Below are 12,027 nucleotides of genomic sequence, written 5' to 3' on the forward strand. Positions count from 1 at the left end.
GTAGGTTATACGGTAGAAAAGTGTACCAAAAAAAGATTTGTCGATATCAAACTACGGAGTAAAAATATACTCCCCATTTTTTTTTTAAATTGTTATTTGTCTTAGTTAGGCGATTAATAGAAAATAACTATTGTATATGCTTGCACAAATTGTATCAAATATGGTATAAAAGTATATCAATTTAATATAAAAGAATATCAATTAGATATATGGACACCGCATATACATGCATAGATTTTCCTTTTATCTTGTTATAAGAGTATATCAATATAGTATAAAAGAGTATCAATTGGATATTCTCTCTCTTTTTTAAAAAAGTATATCGATGTAATATAAAAGTGTATCAATATGATATAAAAGTATATCAATTGAGTATAAAATCTACATGTGGCCGATTGAGTCAATGACTAAAAAGGGAAATAAATTAGACCAACAACTATTATTATCCATATTTTCAAATTGTGAGCCATTTTTTTAAAATGTTCGCCCATGTCCTTTTCCAAAAAAAAAAAAAAAAAAAAAAAAAAAAATGGACAAGCCATAACACGCCCCATGACCCGGAGTTGACTATCCAAAGGTGGATCACCATTTCTCCATATACTAGCTGAAAACACTCCAAAATTCTCTCCCAATTCAAAGAAACATGTATACACACAAAAGGGTCTCGATATTCTTTGCCTACATAACCCTTGTCTGCTTGGTTTCAAAGGGTATCTATGCATCTGAACCTGAATTCGGGTCGACCCGTGTTGTCTTTCAGGTTTGATCTTCATTTACATTATATCTTTTCTGAACATATATGTATTGAAACATTGTAAATTCATCTTCTCTCAGTGCATTTTGTTATTTTTCCGTAAAGATCAGAACTTGGTATTTTCTTTTGTTATATATATCATGTATTGATGTAAAATGGTAACTATTGTATTGTAATGCGAGTAGTAGGGGTTTGTTTGGTATGGAGGAAAGGTTTTCCATGGAAAATATTTTTCAGATAAACAAGTTATTTTTTATTTATTTTCTTGTGTTTATCATGTAAGTGAAAAATATAATCCTAAAGTATATAACAGAAAACTTCGTGGATGGAAGGGGAGTAGAGTTATGTTGGTGGTGGGGTATGAGGGTGAAAGTAGAGAATACCATTTGTTTTTTCTACTGTAATTAAGGAAGTCATTTTCCTTATTTCCAAAGAGCTTGTTTTCCTAAAGAAAATATTTTCCGAAATCTGTAATCGAACATGAGAAAATATGTTTTCCTACATAACGAACACACCCTAGAAGGAAAATGGAATACTTTTATGGATTAGAGGGATGCTGAGTTTAGTGGGTTGGATTTTGTGACTACCAAGAATGTTAATACGGTTAGAAATTCATGTTGTTTAGTTAATTTTGCTAGTATATTTGGTTGAAAATCAAAGGAACCTTTGGTCAGTGGTAAGTATGAAATTTACTACAATTCAATATTCTTAAAAATTGTTAAAGTATATATTATATTCATTGGGGTCGCAAGTACACACCCCTGATGACATGTTTTAGATGTCTACAACTAAAGAAGTAGAATTAAAATGATAGATTTTTCTTGATTGGTGTGCTATTAAGTCTAATTCGTCGCGTATTTGATTGTCATGCATGAATATATTATTAACTGCTAGAAATTCACACTGTTAGTTTATTCTGCTAGTATATCCCCTTGAATCAAAGGCAGGTTCGTGATGTTAGTTAGCGGGGCAGAGTATCATCACGTCTAATCCCTATTTTGTGGTAATTAGTTCGAACTTAGTATACATATACATTTTTAAAGAGGCTTATCTTCTGATGAAGTCTGGTAATATATGTATCTGGTTCAAGCCGGGGTGCTTCGCAAAAGCTCCACATCTTAGGCTGGTTGAATTGTTGCATTAATTTAGTATAAAACTTGGATAAAGGTTTCTTTGTGATCCTAGGCATGCAATGATTCAGATATAAAAACAGAACCTCGAATCTTCATTTGTTATCTGTAGCAAGTATGTTTGTGCATTTAGTAACTTTTCCCTTGCATTACAAGAATTTGAAGGAATATGTGGAACTCTTTTCTTGGTTAAATAGATATTCAGTTTATTGGGTCAGATACTGTGATTGCCAAGAATATAAATTGTTATTAGCTATGAGAAGTCCCGCAGCTACATGATTCTGCTATTATATTGGATTTTCCTGTGGTTTTAGTTGTATTTTACAATAAACGATAGAAGTTCGTTGATGTGTCAATTATTAAACTCCTCAGCTCTCAAACCACCTACAAGCACGAGAACTTCGTCTTGATCCATCTAAATGGTTTTTGACTGATTTGAGCTATATTGCAGACAAATTATGGAGATATTGAATTTGGTTTCTACCCTAGTGTTGCGCCAAAGACAGTAGAACACATCTTCAAGCTCGTGCGCTTGGGAGGCTACAATACCAATCACTTTTTTCGGGTAACTGCCAGTAATCAAAATATTGTGCTTTGTCATTCTGGGAATTTAATGATGAGAATCTTAAAGACATCTGCAGGTAGATAAGGGTTTTGTTGCCCAAGTGGCTGATGTTGTTGGGGGAAGGACTGCGCCTATGAATGAAGAACAAAAGGTGGAAGCTGAAAAAACTGTTGTTGGTGAATTTAGTGAAGTGAAACATGTGAGAGGAATCCTTTCAATGGGAAGGTAATATTTGTCGATTATCATAGTTACAAATAGTCATATATATAGTATGTTACAACCATGGTACATTATTCTGTTGGCATGCACTGTTCCTATATATTGCAATTTCAGCTTATAAGAAATGTTCATATGGAGTGAAGTGCATGACATAGTTTAATATCTGTTATTGGGTGACAGTTCGTGTTAAGAGGCTGTATGATATGACTTCTGTAATAAGGGTAGACTTGGAGATGCCGAAATAGGAATTTGCTAGTACATTGGATTTCGTCTTTTATCACAGATGGTCATGGTCTATACTAAAGGTTGATCAAGGTGTATGTGGATATTGCTTGGGTGGGATATGTAAATTAAGATCAAAGTCTGGACATTCTGTCCAAAAATTTTCTATTCTGTTGCAATACACTTTCTGCTTTTACTGGTAATCATTGTGCACCAATTACCAGCTTAGCTGAGTGCTTCTCATCTCTGCTTTGTCATAGGTATGATGATCCTGATAGTGGCGCCTCATCATTTTCAATGCTCCTTGGAGATGCACCTCATCTTGATGGCAAGGTATGGTGAGCAAAATCCTAGCTATCACAGTGTATCGAGAGAGATTTTCTCTTTGTTATTGGGAATCTTACATCTTTTCTCATTTTTGTCAAATAATTCAGTATACAATATTTGGCAAAGTTACAAAAGGAGATGAAACACTGACAAAGCTTGAGCAGTTACCTACTAGACGTGAGGGGATCTTCGTAATGGTATTATTTCTATTTCTGGTTCTATTACTTTCTTTTGATTATTTTCATTTGGAAGGAAATTATCTACTTTGCCTGAAAAAAGTATCTTATGAAAGGTATCTTGACTATTCTAGAAGCTATATTTTTATGAACTTGATCCTTTTGAAGCCTAGTACTTTCTGTCTCACTTGACAAGCAAAACTTTATGCACATCATATTTTCACAAATCTACTCAGGGGAGGAAGTTGGAACATAAGCATTTGTTTGTTGGTTGATCATGCAATGATTGGACCTAGGAGGTGTGCTGTAGATTTTGGTTTAAATTCATAGATATGGTTTAAAAGTTTAAAAACATCTTCATTTTATTATGTCATGATTGTCCATATACTTGGTACATAGAAAAGTTGGTCCTTTAAGTTTCCCAAACAACATCCAGTAAGCATAAGCTGCAGCCATCATTTATGAGATTGTTTCCTAAGAGGTCCTTTACTTTGATGCTGTGGTAAATGTGCTTTCACATGCCAAAACTAAGGGAAAAGATGGAATATCGCTTCAACCAGCACAGTGAAATTTCCAAGTTAACTATAAAGGTAGAATGGAAGGGAGAGGGGTTGTTCTGGAGAGAGTTTGTATCGGAAGAATACGGAGCTATCTGTAAGGTGAAGGTGCTAGGTGGGAGAGAAGGAGACTCAGGTTGGAGTGCAGAGATGGAATTGTTATGGTTAAAGAGTTGCAGGGAAGAAGAAGAAGAATGGAGGCTGAGGAAATCATCAGTGAGTGGTCGCAGCTACCAGGACTGTAGCAAAGGAGGGTGTGATGGGTTAAGGAAGTGGGAAGTAGCATTGTAAACGCTGTGTGTGTGTGCTGCAGCGGTTAAGGTTAGGAGAAGTTGGCTGAGGAAAGGAAGTTGAGTGGTGGGATGCAGCAGTAGGGAGTTGGTGGATGGTGGTTCTAGTAAGATGGTGTACACAGACCAGCATCATCGTTAATTCGTTATTGTGTACTGTATTTTTCATATTCTTTTTGCATTTGAGGATCTTTTTCCGTTTCTGCCATTAGTTTAGTTGTTCCTTCTCTTCTTCATAACCAATCTCAAACATTGAAGATGTAATTGACACATCAATTTTTAAGGACCAATTCAAAGTTTAAGCATTACTTTGTGGACCAAATTAGTGGTCTGGCCCTCTCCATTTATGTTTTGCCATGTTAATCTTGCAGAAGATGCTGACAAATTAGTTAGTTGTTGTCTCTAGTTTATGAAAGGAGGTAAATGATACTGCAACTAAGCTTTTGGAAAATTTTCTATACTGACGTATCTGGCACCATAAAATATACTCTTTCCGTATGCTCTTTCATTTTCTCTGCTTTTTCTTTTTGTTTTTAAGTAATATTATTTTCTTCATCTAATCTTTGGGCAGTTTCTTCCAGATTAATTCTTGTCATTTTACTGAATAGTTTTTTGTCATTATTCAGCCAACTGAACGCATCACAATTCATTCAACATATTATTATGGTAAGACAATGTTATAACTTATAATTTCTCACCCTTGTTTTTAGTTCTTTCAATATCTATATCATTACTTGATATGTAACTTACGCCTGCTGAAACCACAATACCTACATAGCCATGGTATTACACCTCATGCATTTAAAAAATTTGCATGCCGAGAGTGTGCATGCATGCATGAATTTTATAGTTACTCAGTGTAGATGGATAGTTCTCTCTGGAAATAGATCTGAAAGTGCTCATCTCAGAAGACATACTATGCCAAGAACATAGAGCTTGCCTATTTAGGCAAGGGACTGACTCACCTTTTTTTCTGGTCAAGGCGGAGTTCTTTTGGCTCACAAAGTCCAAGCACTGGTATCTTTTAATTTAGACAACTCGTTACGGATTGGGCTTTCGGACCGTTGTTTTCAACTATTTGAAAGGACTAGATGGACCTCTATGGCATTTGCCACTCCTGACAAGTGGGAAAAGGGCACATAGACTGATTCTGGAGGTCCTCACTGTAGATAACAGGACTTCATTTGGTCTCAAAAGCATAATTTGAGACTGGAGTATAGTATTGGTGAATTCAATGAGTGAACTATTGTTCTTTAAGCCTTTCTAAGTGAATATTTTTAAAGTTATATTCACCTGAAACCGATACTATTCTTTGCGAGTATAAGATTGGTTAATTCAATGAGTGAACTAATTGATCTTTAAGCTTTTCTAGGGGAATATTTTAGTTATATTCACCTGAAAGATGCTATTCTTGGCAGAAGTAGGCATGATCTACCAAGGAGATCTAGGTTATTTGTTTGCTCCCCAAAACGGTATAACAAAAATTTCAAAATAAGAAAGGCGTTCCATGAAAGCAATGGAGAACGGTATGCTTTTAGGGAGAATCGAATACGGTGACTTTGACAATTTGTTGTTTACATCCTCTCTTGTCTGTGGTTATAGATCAAATGAATGTTGGTTAGTGCAACGGTCATGCTTTCTTATGAAGGTTCTTACCTTGTAATTTGTATCTCTTCCATGTTATGTCTGCATATGTTCTTTTGTATTGCTTTAGACACCAAGATGGAAACTTGTGAAGAAGAGAGGTCGTTGCTGAAAAGAAGACTTTCTGCAGCTTCTGTTGAAATAGAAAGACAGGTAAAGTACTCATAATATAATCTATACTATATTACACAGAAACCTTGATGTTCCATTCAACCAACCATAAACAATTCTTTTCTGTAGAGGATGAAATGCTTTCCTTGATCAGATGGGAAAAAAGGAGTCTACTGTTATAGAGCTATATACATTCTCTACCTATTTAAATGGAGTGAGCATATCACATAAAATGATGGACAGAGTATTATTACATGTGGATTGTGCGCCGAAACTCATGAAATTAGAAGAGTCAGTATGTTAGAAATGTGTCCTATTGATTATTGACCATATTTACTACTTCATTCATGAAATTCACTTTTCTTTTTTAATTATTACTAGTCATACCTGTTCTGAAGTATAGGATCTATCGAAAACAAGCGCTCTACCCCCACACTACCCCACCTTTGTGTAAGGTCTGTATACACCCTCTCCCTCTTTGGACCCCACTTGTGGATAACTGGGTATGTTGTTATATTCAATGAAATTGACTTCCATTAATTTGACATCTCCGCTAAGCACCGTAATTAATAAGTACCAAACTATAGAATAATTTTGCTACTTTCTGGATCTTCAATAATTTAAACCATTTCGTCTCAGAAAATAATTAAAAAAAGTTGCAAAATCAAAGAACGAACAGGCATTTGGATCTAAATTCGAGGTTGCTTGCGTAAATTTATGATTAAAGCAAACTTCATATACAAAGACTAATCGATGGGGCAAATTTTAATCATAGGCGTTTAAGATGGGAATTTTACTACACTATAGTCGAACAAAAACCCGCAATTGAAAATTTAGAATTACCTTTAACTTTTTTGTCTTTATACCAACTTTAGCCAGTATAATTAGTATGTGTAAATATGCACTTGTTATTTTTTAAGGCCCCGTTCGGATTTGCAATATGATATCATGATATCAAATTATTTGAGATGAAGGTTGAAGTTTTGTTTAGATATGTAATTTGAATTTCTTAAGTTTGTACTTTTCTGCAGAGAATGAAATGCTTTGCTTGATAAAGTGGGAAAAGAGGAGGTCCGGTGACTCTTATGGAAGCTATATAAGTTCTCCGCCACTTTACACGGAGTGAGTGTATGATGGGTGTCAAAGGGCGGGTTGGGTTGAGATTGAAAATAATAAATGGGTTGGGTTGGATTGGATTGAATATCGAGTTGGGTCATGATCCACTCAAATTCACTTTGGGTTGAAATAAGTAAAAAATGGGTTGGGCCGTTTAATCTAAAAAATATGTATAAACCACATAAATCTCTCCTATAATGAAAGTATTTACTTAAAATTTCGGCTGACTTTCTCTTTCCCGATTTTGAGTAATATATTTATACATTTGGTGGACTCATATATTGCTGGAATGTATGAGAAAATTGATTAGTCTATATTTATGGAAAGACAAATCAAATGTTGTTTTTTTCTTCCTTAATTAACGTCATTAATTATCTATCATTATGTGGTGCATGATTAAATATAGTAACTGAAATTCAAATTCAAAAAATATCTTAGACGTCACAATTAATTTTTTTTTATTGCAATATGATCTGGTAAAAAAAAAGATCGACATCTGCTTTCTTCATTTCTCTAAAAAAATCAATATTGTTGCGTCATTCAGATATTTGATAGTCCGAAATTCTTTATGAACAACACAGAAGTGATAATATTGTTGTTTCAGAAAGTGTAACATTCTTGAAATTGATCTCGATGATTGCCACGGAGTTAATTATCGATGAAGGTCAAAAAAATTAAATTAAAGTACATCATTGAAGGTAATTCGTCTCCGACGTGCAGGTCACAACTGACGTACCTGCAATTTTTTTTCAAATGAAACGTGAACAAGATAATTTCATTATCAAAATGATGACCCTTTTTTTTTTAATTACCAGTTTACAGTATACCTGCAAACAATCTGGAAAACTGTTATGATTTTATTTGAAATTGTTATTTTTGGTTCATTTCTAATTTATAGTTTGTAATTGGTATTTCGTATTTTATTTTGATTGAATAATTATGATTTGCAGTATTACGGTATATATCTTTGACGGAGTTACTAGTTTTAACATGTTGCGGAATTCAAATTTCATACCTTTGGTTTTGAGAACTGGTTCTAATTGTATTTCATTATATACTCAGCATGAATGATGAAAAGTACCTATATTATAATCACATATGGAATGTATTATATTACCTATATTATACTTAAAAATTTATTTAAAATATTCGAGGTATGGAATATGATAATTGTTTGGTTCAGTATTAAGATTAAACTATCGTGCATACTTATGTATAAGCTGACTCATACATATCTGCTTGCATATATAATAAAATTTGTTAAAAGTAGCGATATTAATTTTAATGTATGGGGATGCATTATATTATTACTTGTATAAGGTTTACACATACATATTTACCTGTTGTATGAGGTTGTCTTTTATTTGTTTTGGCAATATGCTTCTATCTATAACATTTCAAATCAGTACATAATCTGAATAAATGTATAATGACATCTTATACATAGAAGCTGAAAGTCAAAAAAAAAAAATACAAACTGATACAACAATGTTACACGTATGTGTAAACCTTATACAATTGTATTTCAATGTTAATACATGTATAATAAAACTTATACCTAATAGCATACAACCAAAACAAATAAAAGACAACCTCATAAAATATTTTTACATATATGTGCAAACTTTATACTAATAATAATATAATTTGAACAAATATATAATGAAATCAGTACATAGTCTGAACAAATCTATAATGAGATCAGTACAAAATTTATTTACACGTAGCGTTATAAATTACAATGTATGAGGATGCATTCTACATGTATTTCATTCTATAATGGTATAGATAATGTATAGTATTATTACTTAATGTATAAGATGTTTCATACATAGCTGTTTAAGTGTACTGCTTTTTTCAATCATGACAGTATTAATATTTAAGAATGGGGATTCTTTAAACATGTAATTCACTGTATATCGACAGAAGTAATTTGTAATGTTATTATATAATTTTTTATACATTAGTTAGTGTAATTCATTTTTTATAATGAAAGGTATGAGAAATGCCATAGCAATATATTTTTAAGTTCATGAACCCGAATTAAACAATATAAGTTCATGAGAAATACCATAGCAATATATTGAAAAGTATGAGAAAAATCATAGCAAATATCATTACAAAAAATTTAATTAAACAGAAACATGACCTATTAAACGATGTTGCTAAAAATACATAACATATGTATGTATAAGCAATTCCAATAAAGCAACAAAAATTATAATCATCACCAACATCAAAGACTCACAATTGTTGTAATTGTTTAACCTCCAATACATAAAAGAATAATATAAATATTTTCTTGCTGAACGTTTAAGAACTGTGCTACTCTAAAGTGACTATGGTAGTTTTATCAATTATCGGAACATAGATATTGTTTGGACGCGGAGGATCGTCATTATCACTTATGTATCTTTCAATTGCCTTTCTGACCCCATAATTTCAGAGTAAAGATGCGTAGCGTAGTCGTTGGTCTTGTGTGTCAAACCTAATTAAAGGCACTTTCAGTCCTTCACTTAATATTTCTGTATATGCAGCAACAAAAATGACACAGTCCCTGAATTTAAAATAATATTATTATTTAACAAGCAGATAAAAATATTATTACATATTTATACATCTTATAAAGTAAAAAAAAAAAAAACAAGAGCACTTACAGACTAGCAGATGTTTGTTGGTGTATGTTTTGCACATAGTCAACATTAAATGGGTGTTGATTGAAAAGTTGAGTGCAATGACCAATCTTATCTTAATGTAATCTTGTATAGTTTCACATGTATATGTACACCTTATACAAATCAATACATAATCTGATCAAATGTATAATGAATTCTTATACATAGAAGTATAAAGCCAAAACAAAAAAAATGCAACCTGATACAACAGTTTCACATGTATGTGTGAACCTTATATAAATCAGAACATAATCTGAACCAATGTATAATGAAATCTTATACATATAAGCAAAAAGACAAAACAAAAAAAAATGCAACCTGATGCAACAGCTTCATATATGTGTAAACCTTATACAATTAATAATATAGTGTTATTACAAGTATAATAACATCTTATACATAGAATCATACTGCCAAAATAAATAAAAGACAACCTCATACAACCATTTCACCTCCTCAGCTGCAGCTGTTGAGGTATCTAATGTATACTGCCTTAACTTAATGAAATAACTTGTTCCCCCCATTTTGTTGTCTGAATATTTATTTTTGATTCATGAGACTTAGGAATCAGGATGGAAGTTCCCAAGAGATTGTTCCCAACGCCCAAAGTCATAATAGATTTGGATTCGGATCCATAATCAACTGTAGTGGAGATTACCTTTGGTGATCATCTTAGGGCTCTTCTTGACACGGTAGGATTCATTATCTTCTTGATTCAATTTTTAATGTTATTGTTGAAAATTCTGGAAATTCAATTTTTCTTCATACCAAACACACCCTAAATTCAAATTTTCAACTCTCACAATGTTATTGAATTACAAAATCGAATACTTTGATAATTACATACACGAAACAAAGAAAAATTCGAATTCAAATTTAATTTGGTAAAGTTGAAAAACAAACTTTAAAATTAAATGAAAAAGGTGAACTTTGTTCAATTAATGATTAGTTAATGATTGATAATTGAACAATGTAAAATTCCTCAGATCACGTTAGCTTGATTGTAGACGTAAGTAAAGAAGCACAGCTATGAAGCAAAAATCGGTGCACAAAAAAATGAGCAAAAAATAATATTTTGATATGTATGAGGGAAATGAGAGAAAAAGAGTAAATTTAAGGGATTTAAGTAATTACTTTGGGATTTTTGCAATTTCTTTTCTAATATGAAATTTTATGTAATTAGGTAAAGTTACCTTGTGTATATACGTAATTTTTATAAAATCTATTAATATATTGATATTTACCCCTTATAAACCCAACTCAAGAAAATAAATTTGAATGGGATTGAGAAGTTTGATGAGTGGGTAAAGAGTGGGGGTAGGGATAGGGGTAGGGGTGGAGGCAGGGTAAGAATATTTTTTAAAAGATAAGAATTCATTTTCTGAAGAGGGGTAGGGGGTAGGGGGTTAAGATGAGGTTTAGGTAAGAATTTTAATTTTTTTTTTTAAAGAAAATTTAAATTTTTTAAAAAACTATATTTCTTGGGGGGGGGGGGGGGGGGGGGGGGGGGGGTTTTTTAGGTGGGGGGGGGGGGGGGGGGGGGGGGGGGGGGGGGGTTGGGAAAATTTCTTTTCATAAAAAATTTATTTATTTATTTTTAAAAAATATTTCTTTTAAAAAATATCTTTATAAGGAGGGGTAGGGAATGTGGTGAAGGGGGAGGGTAGAATTTTGATCGTGAGGTAAGGAAAGATTTTCAGGGTGGAGGTAGGGGTGAGGGTTCGGGGGAGGGGGGAGGATGCGAATGAGGTGGGTGGAGGGGAAATATTTATAAAAACTTTATAAGAAATAAAACTAATATATTTAATAGAGATAGGATAGGGTGGGGTAAACTGGGGTTATAGTGGGGTTAGGGTGAGGTGATGTGAGTTATTTTGAGAGTTGGAGAATGCATTATTGCTTTTTTTTCTAATTTCATTGAGAAAATTATTTTTCTATTAAACAAATTGAAGTGGAGATTGAATTGGGTTCATTTGAACCCAATTTTAAAATGGATTGAAATTTTACCAATAATAAATTATCTTAAATCCAACCCATTAACTATTAAGCGGGTTGAGTGGGTCAGTTCAGTTTGATTTTATTTTGACACCTCTAACTGTGTATCAAATAACATGGGACACAGTATTATTACATGTGGATTGTGTGCCAAAACTCATAAAATCAGAATAATCGATTTGCTGGTAATGTGTCCTATTGAGTATTGGCCATATTTAATCAGTCATTCGATGGAATTGACTTCTA

General features: G+C 32.7%; 1 protein-coding gene across 2 annotated transcripts; it reads left to right on the forward strand.

The window, feature by feature from the left end:
* The first annotated feature begins 486 nt into the window (after positions 1 to 486).
* Positions 487 to 7,338, forward strand: LOC107878255 (peptidyl-prolyl cis-trans isomerase CYP23). Of its 2 annotated transcripts, none has more exons than XM_016725177.2 (8): positions 487 to 760; positions 2,336 to 2,449; positions 2,526 to 2,674; positions 3,151 to 3,223; positions 3,325 to 3,414; positions 4,867 to 4,906; positions 5,955 to 6,037; positions 7,027 to 7,338. In XM_016725177.2, the coding sequence occupies exons 1-8, from the start codon at positions 644 to 646 to the stop codon at positions 7,045 to 7,047; spliced, it is 687 nt and encodes a 228-aa protein (XP_016580663.1). In that variant the 5' UTR covers positions 487 to 643; the 3' UTR covers positions 7,048 to 7,338. The 2 variants fall into 2 exon arrangements, with proteins under 2 accessions (XP_016580663.1, XP_016580670.1); XM_016725184.2 differs by lacking the exon at positions 7,027 to 7,338 and adding an exon at positions 6,125 to 6,366 and having other exon boundaries at positions 491 to 760.
* The last annotated feature ends 4,689 nt before the right edge of the window (positions 7,339 to 12,027 follow it).

This window comes from Capsicum annuum, chromosome 1 (assembly GCF_002878395.1).
Source record: "Capsicum annuum cultivar UCD-10X-F1 chromosome 1, UCD10Xv1.1, whole genome shotgun sequence".
In the NCBI taxonomy this organism is placed as follows: domain Eukaryota; kingdom Viridiplantae; phylum Streptophyta; class Magnoliopsida; order Solanales; family Solanaceae; genus Capsicum; species Capsicum annuum.

Excerpts from the sequence above, each read along its gene's own strand:
- LOC107878255 (XM_016725177.2), top strand. The coding sequence starts at position 644 with ATGTATACACACAAAAGGGTCTCGATATTCTTTGCCTACATAACCCTT. Across the intron at positions 4,907-5,954 it reads TCATTCAACATATTATTATG|ACACCAAGATGGAAACTTGT; the intron begins GTAAGACAATGT and ends GTATTGCTTTAG. Across the intron at positions 6,038-7,026 it reads CTGTTGAAATAGAAAGACAG|AGAATGAAATGCTTTGCTTG; the intron begins GTAAAGTACTCA and ends ACTTTTCTGCAG.